Source organism: Dryas octopetala, chromosome 6, assembly GCF_963921425.1.
Source record: "Dryas octopetala chromosome 6, drDryOcto1.1, whole genome shotgun sequence".
Lineage (NCBI taxonomy): Eukaryota > Viridiplantae > Streptophyta > Magnoliopsida > Rosales > Rosaceae > Dryas > Dryas octopetala.
In genome coordinates this window covers 2089310-2117065 of record NC_141371.1, presented here as the reverse complement: position 1 = coordinate 2117065, position 27756 = coordinate 2089310, and the positions used below count along the sequence as shown (strand labels likewise).

At 38.0% G+C, this 27756-nt stretch overlaps 3 protein-coding genes and 2 pseudogenes across 3 annotated transcripts; 1 reads left to right on the top strand and 4 right to left on the bottom strand.

Moving 5' to 3' along the window:
- Positions 1-166: 166 nt before the first annotated feature.
- Positions 167-8508, bottom strand: LOC147280930 (uncharacterized; annotated as a pseudogene).
- A 1292-nt stretch (positions 8509-9800) lies between these two features.
- On the bottom strand, positions 9801-14926 carry LOC147280929 (uncharacterized). The gene is made up of 4 exons (XM_086246486.1): positions 13069-14926; positions 11428-12006; positions 10795-10967; positions 9801-10693 (listed from the first exon to the last, which is right to left on the bottom strand). The coding sequence occupies exons 1-4, from the start codon at positions 14816-14818 to the stop codon at positions 9998-10000; spliced, it is 3198 nt and encodes a 1065-aa protein (XP_086102612.1). The 5' UTR covers positions 14819-14926; the 3' UTR covers positions 9801-9997.
- Positions 14927-16254: 1328 nt separating this feature from the next.
- Positions 16255-22120, bottom strand: LOC147280928 (uncharacterized). The gene is made up of 4 exons (XM_086246487.1): positions 20087-22120; positions 19272-19418; positions 17488-17660; positions 16255-17350 (listed from the first exon to the last, which is right to left on the bottom strand). The coding sequence occupies exons 1-4, from the start codon at positions 21945-21947 to the stop codon at positions 16526-16528; spliced, it is 3006 nt and encodes a 1001-aa protein (XP_086102613.1). The 5' UTR covers positions 21948-22120; the 3' UTR covers positions 16255-16525.
- Positions 22121-23021: 901 nt separating this feature from the next.
- Positions 23022-23976, top strand: LOC147280927 (uncharacterized; annotated as a pseudogene).
- Positions 23977-24021: 45 nt separating this feature from the next.
- LOC147280926 (Transport protein particle (TRAPP) component) lies at positions 24022-26718 on the bottom strand. Its single transcript, XM_086246883.1, has 4 exons — positions 26504-26718; positions 25932-26049; positions 25620-25851; positions 24022-24402 (listed from the first exon to the last, which is right to left on the bottom strand). Exons 1-4 carry the CDS (start codon positions 26653-26655, stop codon positions 24374-24376), a joined length of 531 nt encoding a protein of 176 aa, XP_086103009.1. The 5' UTR covers positions 26656-26718; the 3' UTR covers positions 24022-24373.
- Positions 26719-27756: the final 1038 nt, after the last annotated feature.

Sequence of the window (27756 nt, the reverse complement as noted above, 5' to 3'; positions counted from 1 at the left end):
CCTGGAATCATATAGCAGCTTAAACCATTCTGTTCATGATTTCAAAACATTCGGAGTACTATTTCTCTGTCTAAGGTTTCTACAATGAAGTCAGTAAAAACAGGTGCTTCTCCTAAATGGATGTAATGTAACTCAGAAAGTAAGCAGTCTGGCACCCTAGCAAATTTCAACATCGATAGAATTTGGGGTAACGGTACGAAGATGGTAAGAATCGAAACTGATCAGCATCCTGTATAGCACCAAGATTAGGACCTATTTCAGAGTCATAGGAAGCCATACCAAACTGCCGAGGGTGTCCATGATTTTCTGCAACCTGCCCAATCTGTCCAGAAATTTCATGCACCAATCGTGACTGCAGATAGCCGGGGATGAAGGTTGGCAATGGATGGGGTCCAGCATTCCATACGGCTTCTCGATGGCATATATTTCTCTGCTGTTGTTGTGATTGAAACTCGGGGGCAAAAGTGCTACTACTGCGTTTCTTCCCTTTTTCCGGCTCTTGTCTTTCAACATTAAAGGCAATTGATGGTGCCGCACGTCTCCAATTCTTCCTCAGATTTTCCAGCCCAGCTATTTGTATTTCAATGTCTCGGGATGGGTATTTAGACTCAAGGTTGTAATCTTTGATACATTGAATCACAGCTCTGAGAACAGCAATTTGGTAGTCTACAACCATATCCTGTGAGCAAAAGTAAGCATTCATAGATGTACATTTACAATGAGGATGGGGTCCGAGATTTAACTATTTAAGAAGAAGATATTGGATGTCCAAAGAATTGCTAAGGTAGGTACCTTTTCATCAAGTGAAATCCTTTCCCTGCACATTTCCCTGCAAATATTATTTGTATACTCCACATATGCTTCTAAGAGTGGTACAGGTGGGAATTTTTCAATTAGCTTGAAGGTGAAAATCAATCTAACAGCCTCAATCAATTTCTTCCTTTCAATAAGATTCTGAATAAAATCTGCTACGTGTAAAACAAAATTGCAGGATTCATCAAACTGCTCCAGAGAAGTTTCAAAAGGAGAATTGCATGGTAGCACCACCAAAACTTAAAGGTAATATTAACAAATGCATAATGGTAAGTGGAACACAAACAGCACACTACGGAAGCTAATTTTCAAGAAACTTACCGGGGATTTTATCTGCAAAACAGAGTGACTGACAAAATTCTAGAGTCTGTTTATGCTGAGAAACCCTCCCAAGAAGCACTGCAATCTCATCTCCATTAAAGGAAGAAAGCAATCCATATGTAGCTATAAAATGCAAAAAACCCAAAACCTCCAATGAATTTTCACCATGGGCTACCAATGCTGCTTTCCACTGGATTGCTAGCTTCATTGCATCTTCTTTCACATCAGGTCTAACATGCGGAGAGAGTCTCATCAGCTGATCCAATTGGGAAATGTAACTCAGCATGGCAGTTGCTTTGGAACCAACAACCCGTTTTGTCCAGTATTCAGCAAAAGATGTTTGCATCACATCCAACACATTTTTTGCTGGGTCTGATGATGACCTTTCAGAAGTATCCGAAGGTTCACTTCGTCTTAAATGATTCCAACTCAAATGCTCATCTAGAAACCCTTGCAAATTCCTTGCATCTGTGGTGGAAATTAACTGAAGATTCGGAGAAGAAAAAGTTTCTCCATTTTTTTCCAGTGAACACTCTGGTGTCTCAATTTCGACAGGGGAGCAAATGATGCTGCTTGCTATGCAATTGTAAGAAACAAAGAAAAGGCAGTAGAAAGGTTAGCGAGTAAATAAATCATGAATTTGACATATCAAAAAATATTTACAGCATTATGTGCCACTTGTGCTTTGGATCAAGTGGTAAGGTGTTGGGTGGGGGTGGGAATGACTATTAGGTTCAAATCTTACCAACCAAAACTAAAAATAAATAAGAAAAGGTTGTTTCACATATGTCAAAGAAAAGAAATGGTATTACGTGCAATTTGGAGATAAAGACTGCCTAAAAGACCAATTTAGAAGTATATGCACAATTTGCAATAACAAGATCTATGATGATATGGTATCAACAGAAGAGAATTTGTGGTACCAGATATGTCTACTGAGATTCTTACGAGATAAATGAGAAGAAAACCTGCAACATGAGATGCTATAAACCTCAACTATAATCACTCAAATTTTTTATCCCACTGTCAAAAGAAGCTCACATGAGGCACAACATGAACATTTCAGAACTTTTCTTTCAGACATCTATGGGTCATTAATGTTATAAACATCCCACGACATATAAACGGCATTGTAGCTGCTGATATAGATGTCTATTTATTGACTTAACAATGATAAGAAATATGATATATAACCCATATGACTCTTCAAACGTTCAGTTGTTAATCAGAAAATCAAGGTTTTGCAGACGGTCCACCCTAGAGAATAATTCAATGTATATATTACATACCCAAAATAAAGAGTGTAATATACAAATAAGAAATTCAGATGTAAATATGAAGAAAAATAAAAAGAGCTTACCAGGTGCCTTATTTGTGATACCAAGGTCTCGACATAACTCAGTTGCATGCTCAGGAACTATAGAAAGAAGACTTTGAAGCTCCTTCTCATCATAAGCATTGGCCAATTCATATGCAGCAAGAAGCCACAAAAAACCTAATTCCTCCAACCTGTCCTCAGTCGGCACTGTCATCTTAGCCTTCCAATCAACCGCCAACGTCATTGCTTGTTCTTTCACCAAAGGATTAATTTGGGGTGACGTTCTCTTTAACTCCTCTAACAAAAGAATACAACTCTTTCTAATAACTCTCAACTCAAAATCCCTGCTGTCCACAGTCGGATTTGAAGGGTAAAACCCTTGCATTGCATCTAAAACCAAATTTGCTGGGTCTGGTGACCCTTGAAGAAGAGCTGTCATTTGTATACGCACTAAATTATATCTCTCCACATGCTCTTTCATGAACAGCTGCAAGGCTTTACCATCCCTATTTGCGGACTGAGGAACAATGGCATTGTTGGAAGGGATATGCTCCCCATGCTCAATCTTCACTTGAGAAGCAAGGATATTAGCCTTCTCCTTGGATTTTTGAATAGACTCGAATTGTTTCTGCTTCAATTCAAGCTCTCTGGCCTGTTTTTCAAGTTGCCTTTCTTCCATTTCAAGTCCATGGGAACATTCTTGTACTGACTTCTCGAATGAGTCCAAATGCTTTTCCTGTTCTTGTACCTCATTGAGGCATTCATTGACCCTCTTATCAATCAAATTAAGTTCCTCAAATTTTGACTCAATTTGTTTCTCTTTCTCTTTCAGTTCAAGCTTTTCAACCCATCCTTCAAATTCCCTTGCTTTCAATTCAAGTTTACAAGACCACTCCACCATTGATTTCTTAAGCAAACAAAAATCTTTCACTTTCAAATCCAATTCCTTAATCATTTTCTCTTTTAAATCCAGTGTATTACAACATTCCACTATCGATTTCTCAAACGAACTAAGTTTCTCCTGTTTCAATTTGATCTCTTTGTCACATTGTTCAATCAACCTTTGCGCCACTTTAATTTGCTCTTCTTTCAGATCAAATTCCTTCTTGCGCACCTGAAATTCCTTCTTTTTCAACTCAACATCCTCACTGTACTTGTCCAACACTCGTTGAACCCTTTTGACTTCCTTCTCTTTACACTCAACCTCTTTAGCCATGTCTTCTAAAGTTTCCTCAACCCTATTCAATTTCCTAGTTCGCTCTTTAAAACGATTTTGGATCAAATCATACTCCTTCTCCTTATCCCCAACCAATTTCCTAGCTTCCTCAAACAGCTTCTCTTTAGCTCTAAGCTCTTCACTATATTCTTGAGTCAATGACTGAATCGAAAGCAACTTGTTCTCACCTTTTTCAGCTTCTTGTTGCCTCTCTTGGATCAACTTCTCGATTCCATGCAATTTTTTGGCTTTGGACTCCATCTGCGAGTTGAAGGTGTCCTCTTTTTCTTGCAACTGCTTCTCTCGGTCCTCGAGCTCCTTCAATCGGGTCTGGAGCGAGTTCTGGGTGGACTCATAGTGATCGTCGAGGTCCTTCCACTGCATCGTCAAGCTCTGGTACGTTTTGCCAATGTTGCTCTGCTTCAACCGCGACATTTTCAAATCCGAGGCTATCTTCTCCATTCTCTGCTGCTCTGCAAAAACCCCAACTGTACGGACGTAGTGGTGGTGGAAGTTGAAGAAAGAACGAAACCCTAATGGCTAGTTGAGGTGTCTCAGTCTCAGGCCAGCCCAAATGGGACTTCACTTTCTAAAACCCTCTCACAGAGAGAAGCAGAGAAAGCGTTCTGCATTTCATGTTCACGTATAGCATAAAAATAGCAACCAAGTCGTACGGACCAAAAGCAAAATAGAGGTTTCTGATTGGGACCACGCAAGCATGCAAAATGCGTGTCCAACTTTTTCCAATCTTGGCCTAATCGGTCTTTCCCTTTCTGTTTGACTTGGAATTTCTTAATATTATAATTATAGAATGAAAATGTTTGGATCCCAAATATGTGTCTTATTTGATCCAAATAATGTGGAAGTATATTGTACTCATTTATATAGACAAAATAAACTTATATATTAATATATGCATCATTACCACATAGTTTGAGACCTGAAATATAATTTTAGGATGTAACAGTATTCTTATTGACTTACTACCATTTTTTTTAATTCTTATGTAACAGTATTCTTATTGATCCAAATTTGATTAGTGGCTTTTTATTTTTTATTTTTTTGCTTTTGATTAGTGGGTTGACTGAGTTCTAGACTTCTAGTGCTTTTTGAAAAATTAATTGTTGTGTGGATAGGTGAATTTCTCTCTCTTCATTAATAGTTGGTGGAATATTTGGTAGAATTTATTACCAAGAGTTAACCAATTGCTAAAGGTTAATCCACAGAAGGAATGAATACTTGATGCTTCATGCGTTGGAAAACCAACCGACAATCCTCCACTAAGGAGTAAATTTGATGATGCAAAAGCAAAGCATATGGGTTTAAACTACACTAGAGTTCACAACAATATCTATCGAGGTTGTACAACATAACATGCTTCTCCACATAAAAATGCAATACCAGTGCTGCATGCCTTGGAATAGCATCACTATGCGGTACAATAATCTTACATAAACGTCCTCAGCTGGAATCATATAGCAGCTTAAATCATACTATTCATGGTTTCCAAACATTCCAAGAACTCCATATATGTCTAAGGTTTCTACAATAAATTCAGTATAAACAGGTGCTTCAATTCTCCTAAATGGATGTAACGCAACTCACAAAGTAAGCAGGCTGGCACCCTAGCAAAGTTGCACCATCAATAGAATTAGGGGTGACGGTATGAAGATGGTAAGAATCGAAACTGATCAGCATTCTGTATGGCACCAAAATTAGGAGACTGACCAAAGCATCTGTAATATGCATACAGCCTAGATGACGAACTTGATAGTGGATAGCCAGGGGTGAAAGTTGGTAATCCATAGGGTGGTCTAGCAGCTGAAACCGATGTCTGATGACTTTTATTCATGCACTGTTCTGGTTGAAACATGGTACTACGTTTCTTCCCTTTTTTGTGCTCTTCTTGCTCAACCTTGGAGGCAAGAGACTTTTTCTGTTCTTGTTTTTCAACCTTGGAGCCAGGAGATTTTTTCTGTCCTTGTTGTTCAACCATGGAGGCAACTGATATTTTCTGCTCTTCTTGTTCAACCATGGAGGAAAGAAATTTTTTCTGCTCTTGTTGTTCAACCTTGGAGGCAGGGGACAGCACTGGACATCTCTGGTCCTACTTTAGTTTCTCCAGCGAAACTATTCATATTTCAATGTTCCTGGATGGGCATTCAGACTTGAGGTTGTAGTCTTTGATGCATTGAATCACAGCTCTTAGATCAGCTATTTGGTCGTATAAAACCTTATCCTGTGAGCAAAACAAAAAAAGTAAGCTTAAATGGATGTACATTTACATTGACGATGATCAAGGATTTAACTATTTAAGAAGCAGATATCTGATGTACAAAAAAGAAGAGCTATGGTACCTTTTCATACCCCATTGCATTCTCCACATATTCTTCTAAGAGTGGTACTGGGGGAAACTTGTCAATTAAATTGAAGGTGCAGATCCAACTAACAGCCTCAATCAGTTGCTTCCTTTCAATAAGATTCTGAGTACAATCTGCTACATAGTCTACATGTAAACTTATATAATGTACTGTTGGCAAATGCATGGTACCACACAGATCCAGAGAATTTCAACGAGGATTGCATGGTAGCACAACCCAAACTTATATAATGTACTGTTGGCAAATGCATTAACAAAAGAAGGCATATTTAAGATGGCAAAGAAGAAGTAAGAAGTCTAGGAGTCACAATTTTTAACATGACTTGAACCTCACATAAAATTAGGGGTTTGGATTGACTATTACTTGACATTAATCCGTCCATTAACATAATCACTAAATGGGTTGGATTAGTGGCAAATACGACAAACCGATTTTGATATGATAAACCCGTTTGTCTACTATTATATGAAGAAAACGATTAATCTTTTGTTCATTTCCTAATATGTACTTTATGAATTCTTATACACATATAGGATTTGAATGATTTTGTTAAGATCAAGGGGATTTTCCTTTGTCTCAAGGTAGAACCTTATTAGTCTCAAGGTGCACCTTGCACAACTGTATACCTCAAGGTCCGCCTTGAGGCATCCCAAGGTCCTAATACCTTATATCATAAAGTCTATATGAGGTTTCTAAAACACCTTAAAGCCATTTGCTAATATTCAACCCATTAGCTCATGAAGGCAGTATAAAACCAACCAAAATATAATTATCACCCTAGCACAACGACACACAAATGGCATCTAGGGCACTCATATAGCCAAATTTATGTAAATTTCAGAAGATATTAAACAGCATACCGAGAAATAAACAAGAGTAATGGTAAGTGGAACACAAACAGCATACTATGAAAGCTAATTTTTAAGAAACTTACCACTCAAATGCTCATTTAGAAACCCCTGCAAATACCTTGCATATGGGGTGACAGTTAGTTGAAGATTTGGAGAAGAAAAAGTTGCTGCATTTTTGGGCAGTGAGGGTTCTGGTTTCTCAATTTCGATAGGGGAACAAATGGTGCTGCTTGCTATACAATCGTAAGAAACAAGGAAAAAGGCAGTAGAGAAGTCAGTGAGTAGGTATTTCTAAGTTTAACATATCAAAAGACATTCAAAGCATTATGTGGCACTTGTGCTTTGACACAAGTTTAAAGGTATGGGGAGAAGTGATTGACATAGCTATTAGGTTCAATCATACCAACAAAAAACTATATATAAATAAGAAAAGGCTTGTTTTGCATACGTAAAAGAATTAGATGGTTACTTGGGGACAGAGGAACAATGGCATTGCTAGCAGGGGTATGTTCCAATTGTTTCTGCTTCAATTCAAGTTCTTTGGCTTGTCGTTCAAGTTGCCTCTCTTTCATTTCAAGTCCATGGGAACATTCTTGTACTGACTTTTCGAGAGAATCCAAATGCTTTTCGCGCTCTTGTATCGATTTTTTGAGTGACTCAAAATGTTTCTCTTTCAACTGAACCTCATTGAGGCGTTCATTGACCCTCTTATCAGTCAAATTAAGTTCCTCAACTTTTGACTCAAGTTGTTTCTCTTTCAGTTCAAGTTTACTGGACCACTCCACCATTGATTTCTCAAGCAAACAAAAATCACACTTTCAAATCCATTGCCTTAATCATTTCCTCTTTTGAATCCAGTGTATTAGAGCATTCCACAATCATTTTCTGGATCAAAGTATCAAACTAAGTTTCTCCTCTTTTACTTTCATCTCTTTCTCACATCCTTCAACCAATCTTTAGGCAGCTTTATTTTCTCTTCTTTCCAATCAAGTTCTTTCTTGCTCACCTCAATCGACCGCAGAATCGCATTTAATTGCCCCTCTTTCAACTCAATATCCTCACCATTCTTGTTCAACACTCGTTGAACCCTTTTGACTTGTTCCTCCTTAGACTCAACCTCTTTCAACGTGTCTTCTATAGTTTTCTCAACCCAATTCAATTTCCTTGTGCGCTCTTTGAAACGTTTTTGGACCAAATCATAATCCCTCTCCTTCTCCCCAACCCATTTCTTAACTTCCTTCAACCGCTTCTCCTTAACTTCAATCTCTTCGTTATATTCATGAATCAATGACTTAAGCGAATGCAAGAGGTTGTTACCTTCACCAACTTGTTGTAGTTTCTCTTCGATCAATTTCTCGATTCCATGCAATTCTTCGGCTCTGGATTCCATCTCCGAGTTGAAGTTGAACTCTTTGGTTTCCAGCTCCTTCTGACGCTCCTGGAGCTCTTGGACTTAGGCCTGGAGCGAGTTCCGGGTTGATTCAAAGAGGTCTTCGAGGTCTTTCCACTGCAGGGTCAAGCTCTCGTACGCTTTGCCGATGTTGCTCTGCTTCAGCTCCGACATTTCCAAATGTGAGGCCATCTTCTCCGTTGTCAGCTGCGCCTGTGAAAACCCTAAGTGTACGGACGTAGGGATGGTGGAGGATACCTTGATCACTTCTCACAGAGAAGAAGAAGAAGAAGAAGAAGAAGAAGAAGAAGAAGAGGAAGCGTTCGGCGTTCGGCGTTCCACTGAAAGCATGCAATTTGCCACGTGTCCAAACAGAGGCTTTTCTTTGCTTAATCTCTTCTTTAACGATCTAATCTCTTCTTTTGTTTAACAAGTTATTTGATTATGTTATTCCCTTGTACGAATCGGGACAATTAAATTTCCCCGTTTCAAAAATTCTTAGAAGAGTGGGTTTAATTTTGAATAATGAAAACTTCCACATTATGTTTTTTTAATGAAAAATAATTTGCTTGTTTCCATAATAGGGAGAAAGAAAGAGAGAAGAATGAGAGGAGAGAGAAAGAAAGGGAGTGAGAGAAAAGAGAGAGAGAGCCAATGAGAAGAAGGGAATAGATCCATTGGGGATCAGCTTAAGAAGGAGTTTTGAACACAGTTTGTCTCATGTCCAACAGTCCAAAGACCAATATGTTTGGCAGTAGTGCTGTGATGATCAAGTAGCTGGATTAGATATTAGGGTTTAGAACTTTAGATATATGCATTGTAGTTTCAATTAACACTCACAAGGAATTAATATCCTCTCTTGGTACATTAATCTAGTAAAGTATAGAAATAGTTATGACAGATATGCATAACTTGGTTATTTTCTATATGCTAATTCATGGTTATCCTCTCTGGGTACATCATGTATATATCAACTTATTAACTAACATTGATCTTTAATGTTATGTATTTGTTGACCTTGATAAAATGAAGGAATCAGGAAATTAAGAAAAACATGTAAAATAATAGATGGGCATGTATCTTAATTAGTGTTACCAAGATGACAGGTTTGATGTGGTCGGTTGTGAGATCAAATTGGAGCTCACCGGACTCCTGAAGCTGTAGAAGCACATCAACTAGATCTTCGATCTGTATCATACATTCATACCTCATGATGGTTCGTCGTTAATGGTCTTTCTAGTATGTTTCATTTTGTGATTATTGATGATCTCATCAAGAATGCTGTCAACCGAAGAAAATAGCTGACTAATTATTTTGGGTGGTATGATATCTTGTGACGCAGAATACAGTTTAATAATTAAATTACTAATTTTTTAAAAAAAAAAATCAGAACCAGATGAATTGATTATTGCCTTAAGAGGCGTTTATGGTCTATTAAAGATTGGATTATGAAAAAAAAAAAATTGTGTGGATAGGTAACAGATATGAGACACTGCCTTGAAAGTAAAGCATGGAATCATATAACAGCTAAAACCATACTATTAACATTAAACATGTATAATCAGGTTTTCATAACATTCGTACCCATCTATGTCAAAGGTTTCTACGATGAAGTCGGTCAAAATAGCTGCTTCTCCTAAATAGATGCAATGCAACTTTGAAAAGAAAGCAGGCTGGCAACCTACCAAAGTTGCACCATCAATAAAATTAGGAGTAAGGGTACGAGGATTGTAAACCATAATCAGCACTGTGCACTGGGACTGGGTATTCGGAATTTCCATATCTAGGAGGGCAGGGAAAGAATTGATACGGGTGATGCATTCCAGCATTCTGTATGGCACCAAAATTAGCACCATTTCCATGGTTGTTGGCATTCATACCAAACTGCCCAGGATATCCATAATTTTCATATGGCCAAGACGATGAACATGGTGGCGGATAGCCAGGGGTGAAAGTTGGCAATTCATAGGACGGTCCTGCAGCAGCTGATATGGATGTCTGATGACATTTATTTTTACGCTGTTGTGATTGAACCGTGGTTTTACGTTTCTTCCCTTTTTTCTGCTTTTGTTGCTCAACCATGGAGACAAGTGATTTTTTCTGGTCTTCTTGTTCAACCATGGAGGCAAGTGATTTTCTCTGCTCTTGTTGTTCAACCATGGATGCAAGAGATTTGTTCTGTTCTTTCTGTTCAACCTTGGAGGCAAGAGATATTTTCTGCTCTTGTAGTTCAACCTTGGAGGCAGGAGATGGCACTGAACATCTTCGGTCCTCCTTTAGTTTCTCCAGCCAAGCTATTTGTGTTTCAATGTTCCTGGATGGGTACTCGGACTCGAGGTTGTAGTCTTTGATGCATTGAATCACAGCTCTTAGATCAGCCATTTCGTCATCTATGACCTTCTCCTGTGAGCAAAAGTAAAATGTGAGCTTAAATTAATAGATGTACATTTATTGAGGATGGTCCTAGAAGAAGATATTTGATGTCCAAAGAAGAGCTAAGGTACCTTTTCATCAAGTGATTTCTTTTTCTTGCTAATTTTTATGGCAGACTTCTTTGCATTCTCCACATACTCTTTTAAGAGTGATACTGGGGGAAACTTGTCAATTAACTTGAAGGTGTAGATCAATCTAACAGCCTCAATCAGTTGGTTGCTTTCAATAAGATTTCGAATAAAATCTGCACATGCAAAACAAAATTGCAGGACTTACCAAACAGATCCAGATAAGTTTCAGAAGAAGAATTGCGTGGTAGCACCGCCCAAACTTAAATAAGGTATTGGCAAATGCATTGACAAAAGAAGGCATATTTAAGATGGAAAAGAAGACATTAGAAGTCAAGGAGTGGCAACTTGTACAATCATGAAGTTTAACTTAGGTTTCTAAATCATCTTAAAGCCTTTTGCTGATATTATTCAACTCATTAGCTCCTGAAGAGAGTATAAAACCAACCCAAAGATAACTATCACCTAAGAACAAGGACACGAGATTGGCATCTCAGACACTCATATTACAAACACCAATAGCCAAAATATTGTACATTGCAGAAAGAAATTAAATAGCATACCAAGAAATAAATGAGAGTAATGGTAAGTGGAACACAAACAGCACACTACGAAGCTAATTTTCAAGAATCTTACCAGGGATCTTATCAGCAAAACCAAGTGTCTGACATAATTCTAGAGCCTGATTATGCTGTGAAATCCTACCAAGAAGCATTGCAACCTCATCTATATCGATATTAAAGGTAGAAAGCAACCCATATGTAACTATAAACAGCAAAAAACCCAAAAGCTCAAGTGAATTATCAGTGTCGGCTCCCAATCTTGCTTTCCACTGGATTGCTAGCTTTATTGCATCTATTTTCACTTGCGGTCCAACATGTGGTAAGACTCTCATCAGCCGGTCCAATAGGGAAATGTAATGCAACATGATAGTTTCGTTGGAACGAACATCTCCTTTTCTCCAGTATTGAGCAAAAGAAGTTTGCATCACATTCAACACAAGTTTTGCTGGGTCCAATGACATTTGAAGAGCAGCCAATGTTTCGTCCTGTGTTAAATGATTCCCATTCAAATGCTCATTTAGAAACCCCTGCAAATACCTTGCATCTGGGGTGGCAGTTATTTGAAGATTTGGAGAAGAAAAAGTTGCTGCATTCTTGGCCAGTGAAGGTTCTGTTTCCTCAATTTCGACAGGGGAACAAATGGTGCTGCTCTCTAAGCAATTGTAAGAAACAAAGAAAAGGCAGTAGACAGTGAGTGAATATTTCTAAAGTTTAACATATCAAAATATATTTATAGCATTATGTGTCACTTGTGCTTTGACTCAAGTTATAAGGTATGGGCATAGCTATTAGGTCCAAATCTTACCAAGAAAACTGAATATAAATTAGAAAAGGTTTGTTTTGCGTATGTGAAATCATCAGATGGTATTATGTGCAAATTGGAGATAGAGGCTACCTAAAAGATAACTTTAAAAGTATATGCAAAATTTGCAACAACAAAATTTATGATGGAATGGTATCAAAAGAAGAGCATATGTGCACCAGATATCTCCAGTGAGATTCTTATGGATAAATGAGACAAAAACATGCAAAAAGAGAAGCTGTAAGCCTCAAACAACATAATTATAAAATAGGGACAAATGAAACTGTTTGCGATTTTCAGGCCAGCAAAAAAGATAGAGAATCTGTTTAAAAAAAGAAAAAAGAAATAACTGTTTGCAATATAAAATATCTTTGCAGAATATAACGAGGCCTAATAGACAATTGTTTTGAAACATGTTTAAAAAACATTTCTTGCAAGTTGCAACAACTTCATAAAGTAAATGGCTACTCTACAATGTTTCTCTAAAATGCAAAAGTGTAAGGCATGTCCAATAGGGAATGTAATTAATGCTTTTCTACAGTGGAAAACTATTACCATTCAATTTTACTTTATTTTTCCTTTCTAAAAAGAAGCTCCCATAAGGCACAACATGAACATTTCAGAACCGTTCTTTCTGACATATATGAGTCATCAAAATGAGAAAGATTTGCAGGCCTCTGCAATCCATTACATGTAAAGAGCATAGTAGCTGCTGTTAACAAGGGAAAGAAATATGATAAACGACCCATATGACTCATCAAACTTTGAGAAATTAATAAGAAAATCAAGTTTGAGGACCATCCACTCTAGAGAATTATTCAACATATATATTCAAAATAAAGAGATTATTATACAAATAAAACATACAGATAGAAATCTGAAAAAATAAACAGAGTTTACCAGGTGCCTTACCTGTGATACCAAGGTCCCGACTTAATTCAGTTGCATGCTCATGCTGAGAAACTATAGCAAGAAAAGTTTGAAGCTCCTTCACATCATAAGTAGACGTCAATTCATACGCAGCAAGAAGCCGCAAAAAACCCAAAACCTCCAACCTTTTCTCAGTCGCCACTGTCATCTTAGCCTTCCAATCAGCCGCCAACTTCATTGCTTCTTCTCTTACCTGAGGATTAATTTGTGGTGAGACTCTCTTTAACTCCTCTAACAAAAGAATACAACTCCTTCTAATAACTCTCAAATCAAAATCAAACTCCCTGCTGTCCACAGTCAAATTTGAAGGGTAAAACCCTTGCATTGCATCCAAAACCAACTTTGCTGGGTCTGATGAGGCTTGAAGAACTGCTGTCATTTCGATACCCACTACATCAATTCTCTTCAAATGCTCTTTCATGAACAACTGCAAGCCTTTACCATCCTTATTGGCGCTGGATTGATTACTTGTGGATGAAGGAAGAGTGGCAATGTTAGCAGGGATATGATCCAATTGCTCAATCTTCACATGAGAATCAAGGATATTAGTCTTCTCCTTCGATTTTATATTTTGGGTGTGTTCTTCAGTGGACTTTTGAATCGACTCAAATTGTTTCTGCTTCAATTCAAGCTCTCTGGCCTGTTGTTCAAGGTGCCTCTCTTTCATTTCAAGTCCATCAGAACATTCTTCTACCGACTTTTTGAGCAAATCCAAATGCTTTTCCCTTTCTTGTACCTCATTGAGGCATTCATTGACCCTCTTATCAATCAAATTAAGTTCCTCAACTTTGGACTCAATTTGTTTCTCTTTCAATTCAAGCTTCTCAACCCATCCTTCAAGTTCCCTCTCTTTCAACTCAAGTTTACAGGACCATTCCTCCATTGATTGCCTATGCAAACAAAAGTCTTTCACTTTCAAATCCATGTCATTAATTTTTTTCTCTTTTGTATCCAGTGTATTGGAGCATTCCACTAACGATTTCTCAATCAAAGTAACTTTCTCCTCTTTCAATTTCATCTCTTTGTCACATTCTTCAATCGATCTTTGCGCAGCTTTAATTTGCTCTTCTTTCAAATCAAATTCTTTCTTGCGCTCCTCAACTGACCCCTCTATCTCATTCAATTGTCTCTCTTTCACTTTAATATCCCCATTGTACTTGTTCAACAGTCGTTGAACCCTTTTGACATCCATCTTCTTAGACTCAACCTCTTTGGACTTGTCTTCTATAGTTTTCTCAACCCATTTCAATTTCCTAGTGCGTACCTTAAAACGTTCTTGGACTTTATCATAATCACTCTCCATGTCCCTAACCAGTTTCTGAACTTCCTCGAACCTCTTCTCTTTACCATCAATCTCTTCTCTATAATCTTCAATCAATGACTCAAGTGAATGCAAGTGGTTCTTACCTTCTTCAACTTGCTGTAGTCTCTCTTCGATCAATGCCTCAATTCCATGCAATTCGTTGAATTTGGATTCCATCTGCGAGTTCAAGTCCATCTCTTTGGCTTCCAACTGCTTCTCTTTGAACCCGACTTCCTTGTCGCGATCCTCCAGTTCTCGGAATCGGGACTCGAGCGAGTTCCTGGTGGACTCAAACTGGTCCTCGAGGTCCTTCCACTGCACGGTGAAGAGGAGGACGGAAGAAGCTTGGGCATGCAAGCTCTCGTACGCTTTGCTGAGACTCCTCTGCTTCAACTCCGACTCTTCCAACTCCGATGCTATCTTCTCCATTGTCTGCTGCTCCTCTTGAAACCCTAACTAAACGGTGGTGGTGGTGGTGGTGGTGGTGACGGAGAGTGACAGATATGCAAAAAGCCTAACGCCTAGTGGAGCTGGTGTGTGTGTGTGTGTGTGTGTCTCTCCCTGGTCTCCAGCATCAGGGGCGCTTCATCTTCTCAAAGCCATCTCACTGACAGAGAAGAAAACAAACGAGTCTTAATTCTATACGGACTAAAGAAAAAGAGAGTGGTTTTGAGTGGGACCAAGCAATCATGTAAGTTGCCACGTGCACAACACTTTCCACCCGTTTGACTTGGAAAATAGTGCTTAATCTCATCTATTCTTTAATAAGTGATTTGATTATGTTATTTATTGCTTTGTACAAATTTCCATTTTTCTGGTACAGGATCCTTGTCCTACAAATTAAAACCTGGCCCTGTTCATGGCAAAAAAATAAAAATAAAAATTCTGGCCCTACAAATTAAAATCAGACCTTCTAAGAGTACATTTGGTTCAAGTTTTGAAGGTCTGAAATGATAAATCAATTTCATTTCCACGTTTGATAAGTACAGTAAAAAAAAATCAATTCCTGGCCCAAAAAAATTTGATGTCTTTATTGAGGAAAAAATAAAACTTTTTTGCTCTAGCTTGGATTTTGTTTTTCCTCTCTTAGAAAATCATTTATTGCTTCTTTAAATAAATAATAAATGAAGGTATAATTAAAAAACTGACACTTTTCATTTATAATTCATAGTTTACTTTTCAAAGATTACCAAACATTAGAAAAGAAATTTCACATTTTCATTTTTCTGAAAAATGTAAAGAAATTGATTTTTCAAAAAATTAATTTCGTGAACCAAACGGACCCTAAGTGCTTCATGTAAAAACACTTAAAAGACATGTCTTTCTCAAATAACCATTTAAAAACATTTTTATAACCTAAAAGCATTTTATTTTATTTTTCTTCTGCTAAACGATATTAAAAGCGCTTTCAAATCTTTTAGCAGTTTTAAATGCGGGCTTAAAAACACTGAAGCAAATCTTCTTTAGATTATGGACTTACCAACAAGCCTTTTCATTTACTTATTCGGTTATTCCCCACACACACACACAAAAAAAAAAAAAAAAAAAAAAAAAAAAAAAAAAAAAACCCTTTTTTCATTTACTTTTGAGAATATATAGATATACTCATATACATGATACATCAGCTCCCTTTTCTTTTTGCTTTTGATTAGTGCGTCCTGGTGTTACTAAGTTTTCACTGTTTCTGTATCTATGAGTTCTCATTCCATGTAACTAGTTGGTTCACTCAACCAAAAAAGTACATTTTAATAATGAAATTACTTGAATTTTTAAATCAGCACCAATCCATTGATGCATTAGATTATGCATCAATGCAATGATGGTCAACCAAACATAATAAAACACAGCTTCCGGTGCAAGAATGAGAGACACTACCATGGAAAATCATCATTATGCTGTACAATAACCTAACATAAACATCCTAACCTGGAATCTAATAACAGCTAAAACCATCCCTATTAACCGTCAACATGTACAAAGGTTTCAAAACATTCCAAGTACTCAATCTATATCTAAGGTTTCAAACAATAAAGTCGGTCAAAATAAGTGCTACTCCTAAATGGATGTAATGCAACTCAAAAACAAAGCAGGTTTTCAAAAAAAATTTGGGTAATGTACGAGGATTGTACACCATAATCAGCACCTATGCATCGGGACTGGGTTTTCGGGATTACAGTATCTACGACGGCTGGAATGGAATTGATACGGGTGATGTATTCCAGCATTCTGTACGGCACCAAAATTAGCACCATTTCCATGGTTGTTGGCAGCCATACCAAACTTCCCATGATATCCGTAATTTTCATACGGCCAAGATGATGAACTTGGTGGCTGATAGCCAGGGGTGAATGCTGGCAATTCATAGGGTGGTATAGCAGCTGATTCAGATGTCCGATGACATTTATTGTTACGCTGTTGTGCTTGAAACCTGGAACCACGTTTCTTCCCTTTTTGCAGCCCTTGTGGTTCAACCTTGGAGGCAAGAGGTTTTCTCTGCTCTTGTTGAACAAACTTGGAAGCAAGAGGTTTGTTCTGTTCTTGTTTTTCAACCTTGGAGGCAAGAGATTTTTTCTGTTCTTGTTGTTCAACCATGAAGCCAAGTGATTTTTTCTGCTTATCTTGTTCAACATTGGAGGCTAGAGATGTGCTCTGCTCTTCTTGTCCAACATTGGAGGCAAGAGATCTGTTTTGCTCTTCTTGTTCAACGTTGGAGGCAAGAGATGTGCTCTGCTCTTCTTGTTCAACATTGGAGGCAAGAGATGTGCTCTGCTTTTGTTGATCAACCTTGGAGGCAGGAGATGGCGCTGATTCTGCTGAACGTCTCCGAGCCTCCTTTACTTTCTCCAGCAAAATTATTCGCATTTCAACGTCCCTGGATGGGTATTCGGACTCGAGGTTGTAATCTTTGATACACTGAATCACAGCTCTTAGATCAGCTATTTGGTCATCTGAAACCTTATCCTGTAAACAAAGCAAAAAAGTAAGCTCAAATAGATGTCAATTTATCCTGGCCAAAAAAAAATATAGATGATGAGGATGGTCGTAGATTCAACTATGTAAGAAACAGATATTGGATGTCCAAGAAAGAGCTAAGGTACCTTCACATCAAGTGATTTCTTTCTCCTGCTATTTTTCCTGGACAACATCTTTGCATTCTCCACATATTCTTCTAAGAGTGGTTTTGGGGGAAACTTGTCAATTAACTTGAAGGTGCAGATCAATCTAACAGCCTCAATCAGATGCTTCCTTTTAATAAGATTCTGAATAACATCTGTTACACGTAAAACAAAATTTTAAGACTTACCGAACGGATCCTTAGAAGTTTTAGGGGTTGTTTGGCAGTGCTTTTAGAAGGTTTAAAAAGCGCTTTCAAATAGGCAAAAGCACTTTTGCTTATGTTTGGCAACAAAAATAAGAAGCGTTTTTGGGTTCTAAAAGCACTTGGAAGTGCTTTCGGGTGAAGCACCTGAGTAGGTGCTTCCTTGGGAAGTGCTTCCAGGTATATTAACAATAAGCACTTAATTTTTTTCAAAAAAATCTATGAATTTCTAACAAAAGCGCTTCCGACAGAAGCACTCCCAAACAAGCCCTTAAAAAAGGAATTGCATGGTAGCACCACTCAACCTTAAAAGGATATTGTTGGCATTTGCATTAACAATAAGACATATTTAGGATAGAAAAGAAGTCTACGAGTGACAATTATTAGTACGATATGATAACAAAAATTTAACCCGACATTACATTAGTGGGTTTGGGTTGACTATTATTTAACTCGAAATTTGTACATGACATGACCCACTAACACAATTGGGATGCCTCAAGATGTGGATTCGGATGCCTCAAGGTCCACACTCGGGTGCGTCGGGGTCTACACACTTGGGTGTGTCAAGGTCCACACTAGGGTGCATTGAGGTCCACACTCGGGTGCATCGAGGTCCACACTCTGGTACCTCAAGGCCCACTCTGCCCACACTCGAGTGCCTCAAGGCCCACACTTGGGTATTCCAAGTCTCGGGTGCCTTAAGTCCCACAATCAGGTGCCTTAAGGTCCACACTCAGTGCCTCAAGGTCCATACTCAATGCCTCAAGGTCCACACTCTTTTGCCTCAAGGTCCACACTCCGGTGCCCCAAGGTCCACACTCGGATGACTCAAGAGTCAAGGTCCACCATTCAATGAGTCAAGGTCCACTCTCAGATGCATCAGGCCTCGTTTGGACATGTAAGGACAGGACTATGTCCGATGGTGACCCCACCCCTCAGCTTCAGTCAGCAGTCCTAGCCTATTTGGGATTTATGTCTAACTTAAGTGTCCAGTCCAAAATTCTTCTAAGCCCACCAAATATGGGACAAGTGACTGTTGTATCTTTTAATTGCTTAGTCCTGTGTAGTCCCATCCACCAAACATGGCCTTAAGGTCCAATCTCAGATGCCTCAAGGTCCACCCTTGGATAAACCACATTTATAAAACATTCATTAACAATACATTATAAATCCCCACAAAATCAGTCTGCATAATATCTCTTAGTGACTTGACTTCATTATACATAATCCTAATACATTGTCTCCTATAATGAAGGTTATCTTAGGTTTCTCATATATCTTCAAGCCATTTGCTAATATCTGACCCATTAACTACCTAAGTAAGTATAAAACCAACCGAAAGATAACTATCACCCTAGCACAAGGGACAAAAGAATGACATCTAGGACACTCGTAGCCAAAATATTATAAATTTCATAAACCCTAAACCGAAACCGTAAACACCTATAGCCAAAATATTATAAATTTCATAAAGAAATTAAATAGCATGCTAAGAAATAAACAAGAGAAATTGTAAGTGGCACACAAACACACTATGAAAGCTAATTTCAAGAAACTTACCACTCAAATTCTCATTTAGAAACCCCTGCAAACACCTTGAATCTGCGGTGGCAGTTTCTTGAAGATTTGGAGAAGCAGTTGCTGCATTTTTGCCCAGTGAAGGTTCTGACTTCTCAATTTGTAGAGGGGAACATATTGTGCTGCTGGCTATGCAATTGAAAGAAACAAAGTAGACAGGTTAGTGAGTGAATATTTCTAAATTTAACATATCAAAAGATATTTATAGCATTTTGTGCCACTTGTGCTTTGACTCAAGTTATAAGGAATGGGATGTGGGCAAAGCTATTAGGATCAAATCTTACCAAGAAAAACTTAAATGTAACTAGTAAAAGGCTTGTTTTGCATATATGAAAGCATCAGATGGTATTATGCGCAAATTCGAGATAGTGACGGCCTAAAAGACCCAACTTAGAAGTATATGGAAAATTTGCAATAAGAAGATCTATGATAAAAGGTATCAAAAGAAGAGCATATGTGATATGTCCACTGAGACTCTTATGAGATAAATGAGAAGAAAACATGCAACAAGAGAAGCTATAAAAGCCTTAAACAACATAATCATAAAATAGAGAAAAATAAACTGTTTTTGGTTTTCAGGCCAGCAAAAAGGATAGAGTAGAAATTAAAAAGAAAAAACTGTTTGCAACATTAAAAACAATTGTTTTAAAACATGTTTTAAAAGCATTGCTTGCAAGTTTCATCAACTAATTAAAGTAGATGGCTACTCTAAAATGAAAAAAAGTATTAAGACATTTGTAACCAATGCTCTTCTACAATAAAGAACTATAAATGTGGGAAGAAGAGAGAGAGCTTACCAGGTTGCTTATCTTTGATACCAAGTGCCCGGGATAATTCAGTTGCCTGTTCGTGCTGAGCAACTACAGCAAGAAGATTTTGAAGCTCCTTTGCATCATAATTAGAGGTCAATTCATACGTAGTAAGAAGCCGCAAGAAACCCAAAACCTCCAACCAATTCTCAGTTGCCACCATCATCTTAGCCTTCCAATCACCGGCCAACTTCATTGCTTCTTCTCTCACCTGAGGATTAATTTGTGGTGAGAGTCTCTTTAACTCCTCTAACAAAAGAATACAACTCCTTCTTATAACTCCCAGCTCAAACTCCCTGATGTCCACAGTCGAATTTGAAGGGTAAAACCCTTGCATTGCATCCAAAACCAACTTTGCTGAGTCGGATGAGGCTTGAAGAAGAGATGAGATTTCGATAAACACTAAATCATTTCTCTTCAAATGCTCATTTATGAGCAACTGCAAGCCTCTACCATCCCTATTGATGCTGGATTGGTTACTTGTGGACAGAGGAACACTGGCATTGTTAGCAGGGGTATGTACCAATGGCTCAGTCTTCACTTGAGAAGGAAGGATATTAGTCTTCTCATTCGATTTCGAGTTTTGGGTGTCTTCTTCAGTGGATTTCCGAATCGAATCAAATTGATTTTGTTTCAATTCAAGCTCTTTGGACTGTTTTTCAAGTTGGCTTTCTCTCAGTTGAAGTCCTTGGGAGAGTGAATCCAAATGCTTTTCGCCTTCCTGTATAAATTTTTGGAGTGAATACAAATTCTTTTCTTTCAACCGAACCTCATGGAGGCATTCATTGACTCTCTGATTGATCGAATTAAGTTCCACCATTTTTGACTCAACTTTTTTCTCTTTCACTTCAAGTTCCCTCTCTTTGAACTCAAGTTTACAGGACCACTCCTCGATTGATTTGTTTCGCAAATCAGAATCTTTCTTTTTCAAATCCATCTCCGTAAATGCTTCTTCTCTTGATTCAAGTGTCTTAGAGCACTCCACTATCGATGTCTGAATCAAACTAAGTTTCTCCCCTTGCGATTTCATCTCCTCCTCACCTTCCACTATCGATTTCCGAATCGAACTAAGTTTCTCCTCCTTCGATTCCATCTCTTTCTCACATTCCACTATCAATCCCCGAATCGAACTAAGTTTCTCCTCTTTCGATTTCAGATCTCTCTCAAATTCTTCGATCTTTCTTTGCGCGGCATTAATTTGCTCATTTTGCAAATCAAATTGCTTCTTGCGCTCCTCGATCGACCCAAGAATCTCGTTCAATTGCCCATCTTTCAACCTAATATCCTCACAATACTTGTTCAACAATATTTGAACCCCTTTGGCTTCCTTCTCTTTATCCTCCACAGAATTCTGAACCCAATTCAACTTCAATCTGCGCTCTTTGATACGTTTATCGACCGATTCGTACTCCCTCTCCTTCTCTCTAACTAATTTATCAACTTCCAACACCCGGTTCTCTTTAGCCTTAACTTCTTCGCTATGTTCTTGAACCAATAACTTAAGCGAATTCAAGTGGTTCTTAGTGTCCACCACCTCTTGTATCTTCTCATCGATCAATCTATGAATCCCAATCAACTCATTGGCTTTGGATTCTACCTCAGAGTTGAAGTCGAACACTTTGGCTTCCAACGCCTTCTCTTTGGACCCGACCTCCTTCTCTCGATCCTCGAGTTCTCGGACTCGGGTCCGGAGCGAGTTCCGGAGCGAGTCGAAGTGGTCCTCGAGGTCCTTCCACTGCAAGGTCAGGAGAAGAATGGAAGAAGCCTGGGCATGCAAGCTCTCGTACGCTTTGCCGAGACTCCTCTGCTTCAACTCCGATTCTTTCAAATCGGAGGCTATCTTTTCCATTGCCGCTTAAAAATCCTAACTTTAGAGACGCCGTGGTGGCGGAGAGAGTGAAAAGATGAAGATAATAAGAGAGAAAACCCTAATGAGGCTGGAGGAGGGGTCCAGCCTGGAAGAGAAGACGGTTTGAATTCTCAAAACCCTAAAACAGAGGAGAGGAGAAGAGAAAACCGTTGGTGTGGGTTGTGCTTTGCGTACCACTTCGCCCACGTAGCGTGTAAATAGAAACAGAGTCAAGACGAGTCCTGTTTCCGCAAGGAAAGAGGTGGAGTGGGGTCCACGCAATCGTGCACGTCACTGCCACGCTGGCCGAGTCCTTTTCCTATTTTGACTCGGTGATTCATCCTTTTCCTACTTTGACTCGGTGATATTAATCCTTTTCCTATTTTGACTCGGTGATTAATCCTTTTCCTATTTTGACTGAGAATTCAGACATAGTCAGCACTCAGCACTCAGCACATAGTTGTTTTTTTTGTTACAAAAGGGAGGCAAAGGAAAGACTGAAAGAGGCCTAGAGCCTGGTATTTTATATTTATTTTTTAATAAATTATAATTATATATTTTAATTATGCACTATTTTTTAATTTAGTACATCAAATTTAAAAAGTTATAATTTATATAATTTATATCGGTGCGTGTGTGTGCGCTACACCAAAGAGAGTGGCCCAGCTGGGTGTTGCAGCCAAACCAAGAAAACCAGCAAGGCAGCAAGCAATCTCGTGTGAGAGAACAAGGCTTGGGCATAGTGATTTTCTAGTTGAGAGGGTGTACAATATTGGGTACAAAGGCTTGAGTTTGGATAACTCGTAATACTTGTGGTGAAAACTCTCAGTAGATGTAGGCAGGAATCTTACCGAACCACCCTAAATTCTTGGTGTTCTCTTTTATTGGCTTGTTTAATTGATTCTTTCATCACAATATTTGCTGTGGTGAGAGGATTTATTCCCAACATCAAACTCAATAGTTATTTTATTATGTTTTGAGCGTTGATCAAAAACCATCATAGTTTCTTGTTCAAAGTTGTTGAGGTTGCTGGTAACTTGGTAAAAAGATATTAATGGCGTCAAAAGTGTCAGCTAATACCCATAAATCTGTGCTTGTAAATTCATTCATCTCAAGGGGAATGATGCAATTATTAAACGAGTGTAACGGCAACAAGCAAGCCTGGGTTCTGAACAAATTCCATGGTCAACATTCTTTGAGAGAGAGAGCAAGAAAACTGGACCAGGGGATTTTGATTATAAGGTTTGAGATGCCCTTCAATATATGGTGTGATGGGTGCAATTCTATGATTGCAAAGGGTGTTCGGTTCAATGCAGAAAAAAAGCAAGTGGGAAATTACTACTCTACAAAGATATGGAGGTTTACCATGAAGGCTGCATGTTGCAAACAGGAGATTGTTATTCAGACAGATCCAAAGAACTGTCTGTATGTGATTATTAGTGAGGCCACGCAAAAGACTCAGGACTTTGACATTGAGGATGCAGAAACCTTTGCACTTCCTGCAGATGAAGAAAGAGGTAAGCTTTCGGACCCATGTTATCTTCTTCAACACCAAGAAGAGGATTTGCAATAGAAGAAAGAAACTGAGCCAGTGCTGTTGCACCTACAAAGAGTTTCTGATGCCAGGCATTCAGAGGACTATGCCCTCAACAAGTCTCTCCGGGCCAAACTTAGATCTCAGAAGAAAAGAGTTGCTGAAGAAGAGGCTGCTTCAAGGAGAATTGGCCTTGGTATACGACTGCTTCCAGTGGCAGAAGAGGATGTTGCCACTGCATCGCGTGTGAAGTTTTCTTCCAAGTTTGACACTAGCAAGGATAGAAGAGCTTTGATCAATGCTGCTTTAATTTTTCCTGAGTCATCCAGCGGGGCTTGTACGTCCAATAAGAAAGGTCCAGAACTACAATCGAAGAGAAGCAAAATAAGTGCTGCTGCGGCATCTAACCTACTTGAAGGGAGATTCAAGCCATCATCATGGTCCAAGAATGCTGCTTCTTCAAGCAGGAACAAGGGAACTTCAGTCACCTTTTAAAATAAATTATTTAAATTGTCGATTGTAGAATAACATAATGGTCTATGCAGCCTTGTTCGGGCAAACTTTTATTCTAAGGCAAGAAGAGCATCATCTTAAATTAGGATAATACAATTTTAGTTTCCTAGCATTTGCCTAAAATAGCACCCTCAACACTAGGTACAATCTTGTGATCAACAATTCATCATAGCATCTACAGTATCTGCATCTAGCATCCAAGTTCACTCACGCAACAGAGATTTCTCCCAAATACTCTTTGTTAGTTTGAACGTTACACAGAAATTCTGAAATCCAGTAAACACTCTTGTGCAGAAGAAGAGAAGAGAATATCACAAAGTCTTGATAAGCTGATGAATTAAACCTCAATTTTTCTGCCAGTTCTTTGGAGAAGCATTCATCAGGGCTTGATTCGAACCACAAATGAACCTGCCAAACAACCTTTAATACATCATAACATGCCAGCAAACCAAGAGAATCCTTTTATTGATGCCAAGTTGCCAACTATAGTTGATTTATAAATGATGCCAGAGAACATGTAATATAAGAGAACTAGAATCAATGGCATATTTGTCAAGAATTTCATAAGATTCGTGTCAAATTCAGTGCACAAAATAATAATGTGAAAGATAACGTATAAAAGAAGATAGACACAGATATTTATTGATGTCAAATTGAAATCAACGGAAAGAACCCAAACGGGAAAACTTCACCCATACCTTCTTTATTCAGGATGAAATAATTCATTTCAAGGGACAAATTATGACAGTCATACACATGAATCACAAAGCACAGATACAAAATTTAGAGTCATGGAATAGGCAAAAGACAAGAGGTCTATTTTAAAACAGAAAATAATTTTTTTTTTTTCAAAAAACCTTAGATACATACCACAAATGAAATTTACAAAAACCATCAAAATGCTCAAGGCTTCTGATGCTTGCATTGGGGATAAAATAAATTTTGCGTGATGGGCTATTGGATCAACGGACACCATTGATATTGATATTCCAAGAGATGGTAAAAAATGAAACCTATGATACAACTATCAGAGTCCAAGAATGACTGAATGATGCAGTAGAAAAGTTAACAAGTGTTCCATAAGACACAGATACTTGAGCCTAGAAGCAGGTGTAGAAGATACAAGGTTAAACGGTGCTGCTATCCTGACCGATTATGGCTGAGGCCTTCACTATTTATCTAAAAAATTGGGGATTCTAAGCATGGCTGGACAGCAAACTTTTCCACGAGTTGTCCTCTTTTTACTGTCTACTAAGTCACCCTAAAGTAATTTACAGTTCTCTAATTAAATATGAACTAGCTAGAATAAGCCAAAGACTACTAACAAGTTTTAGTAAGAATGCTGAAATGATATATGCATAGGCTAATTAATTTTGCGAACTGGTGCTTAACATATATGAGGATCGAGGAGGACAAGGACTGTTTACTCAACAAACCACGAATTATTGCACGTAAGTCAAATTATCCAACTTACATGTCATGGAGCTTTTATTCGTAAAAAGTATCCACATAAAGCATTCTTAGCTTGAAAAATGAACAATCCAAAACAATGACCATCATGCAATATAATCTTAACAACCAAAGACAGCTCACAACTCTAAAGCACTACAAAGAGAGCTACTCACACGCAGGAAGGTTGGATGTATCGGCAGAAACAGCACAAGGAATCCCCAAGTTATGAAGAGCCCCCTTTATGACTCCACATGAGAAATGGAGATGCATGTTTGGTACTTGTGCTGCCTTGTTTTCAGCTGAAGCCTCAGAATTTTCTTGAGATAAGTCTACATTTTCAGAAGACGGATCAAGGGACATGCGTGAGAGCCAACGAAACCGATTATCTTGCAACACAAAGGTACCCTACAAGACAAACAAAGGGCACCTTATCAAATTTGCACAAAGACAAACAATCCCAATGCAATATTGGTTCTAGGAAATACCCTATGATTGGTCTTCAAGTTGTCTATCTGCTTCTTGAAAAGCTCGGACCAGAAGTCCTTGCAGATGAACTTAATTGCATCTAGATGATCAGTAAACCGAGGCCGCTCCATTGTATACCTAACAAGTAAAACGTAATCATTACTGACTGCACAAACCCTCCAATCCTCCATTATGATTATAAATTAAAACATACAATCTCACTCCTATTCCAATAATCTGATTAGGAACGCATATACATTTTTCTACCAATTCTCCATATAAAATCTCAATTAGTCTGTATGGTTCTCTAGATTTCCTTGAAATTTTGTGTTGTGTTAATTATAATCAGACCTAAAAACATAAGATTCTAAGTCACGTGTGCTCTGCTTCCCTACATTTCCTAAGCCACCAAACACCCTAAACAAATCATCAACAAACAAAAAAGGGAAAATGTATGAAAACTGATACAAACACAAAATCCAACACTTGAAAAGAGCTATTTCAGATCTAAATCCAAAGCTTGAAATCACACAAAGCCCTAATCAAATACAGTAAAATTGGGGGGTTTGGGATGGTGTGCGGGAAGGTGTACCGCTCGGAGAGTTGGTGGCCGACCTGGTAGCCAATAGCGTCGATCCTACTGGCGGCGAGCTCAGGCTTATTGGCGTATAAGCGATTGCAGTACATAGACACCATCTCTGTTAGCAAACTATCCACGCAGCTCTCTGAGACCTCTCTACCCATTCTCTCTCTCTCTCTCTGTGTCTGTGTACTTCGCTCTGCTTCTTCTTCGTAAACTGAAGTCGTTTTTTTTTCCTTTACCAATTTATGATTTATTGAGTTCTGACCCCCAAAAAAAAAAAACTTCTATGATGGGTTATTGGGCTTATTAAGTCCATACATACTACATGGGCCTGTTGGATCGAACAATTTAATGTTGTTTCATACTATATGGAAATATGGAATGGATCAATTTGAGTACATTAAATTGGCCCATAAACATGGTTACATGATATTTTTATTCGTTTTTTTTTTGTTTGATAAAACATGATCTTTTTATTCGGCAATTAAGCAGTTAATTTGTTTAGTTACAATCACATTGACAATATCCACCGTCACAAATTCCAGGGTTGCATTGGGGAGGGCAGGCATCCCTACAATCATAGTTAGAATCACACAACAAGTGAGCTTTAGGCACCACAAACTCTGACTCTTTGAAATCCATGGACTCTTGCTTTTGGTATTGCTTCTCACATTTGGTTCCCAGAGGCAAACCTATCAATCAATATTTCTCACATAAGAAAAAAAATAAGAAAAATACTCCAAAGTTTAGAGAGAGAGAGAGAGAGATAGATGTTATAACTGGCTGCAATAACTAGGAGGACAAGCAAGCAAACCAATTTGAGTGAAAGCTTAGTCATTTTGTTGGGATGCTGTGGTGAGGTATTGTGGTTATTATCAAGAGTATGCTGAAATTTTGGTTATAGGTAGTGGTTTATGGAACTGGTATGGATTAGGGGATATTTATAGCTTAATTCTAATATTCTTGATATATAACTGCCAAGATTATTGCTATTACTACAAAATTATAGGTTTTAATATCTCTAATTAATTTGAAAATCTTGCAATGTATTAATGGAGTTTTTTTATTTTATTTTGCATATTATTACAAATCTAAAGATTATAATTGTAATGTCATATTTACACTAAAAAAAATGCAATGTCATATACATTGTATTTACTATTTGTACGTTTTTCAAATAACCTTGCATGAATATCTACTCATTTCATATGCATTAAATTCAATAATTTTAAATAAGATTAATGTAAGCCCTTTCTTTATGT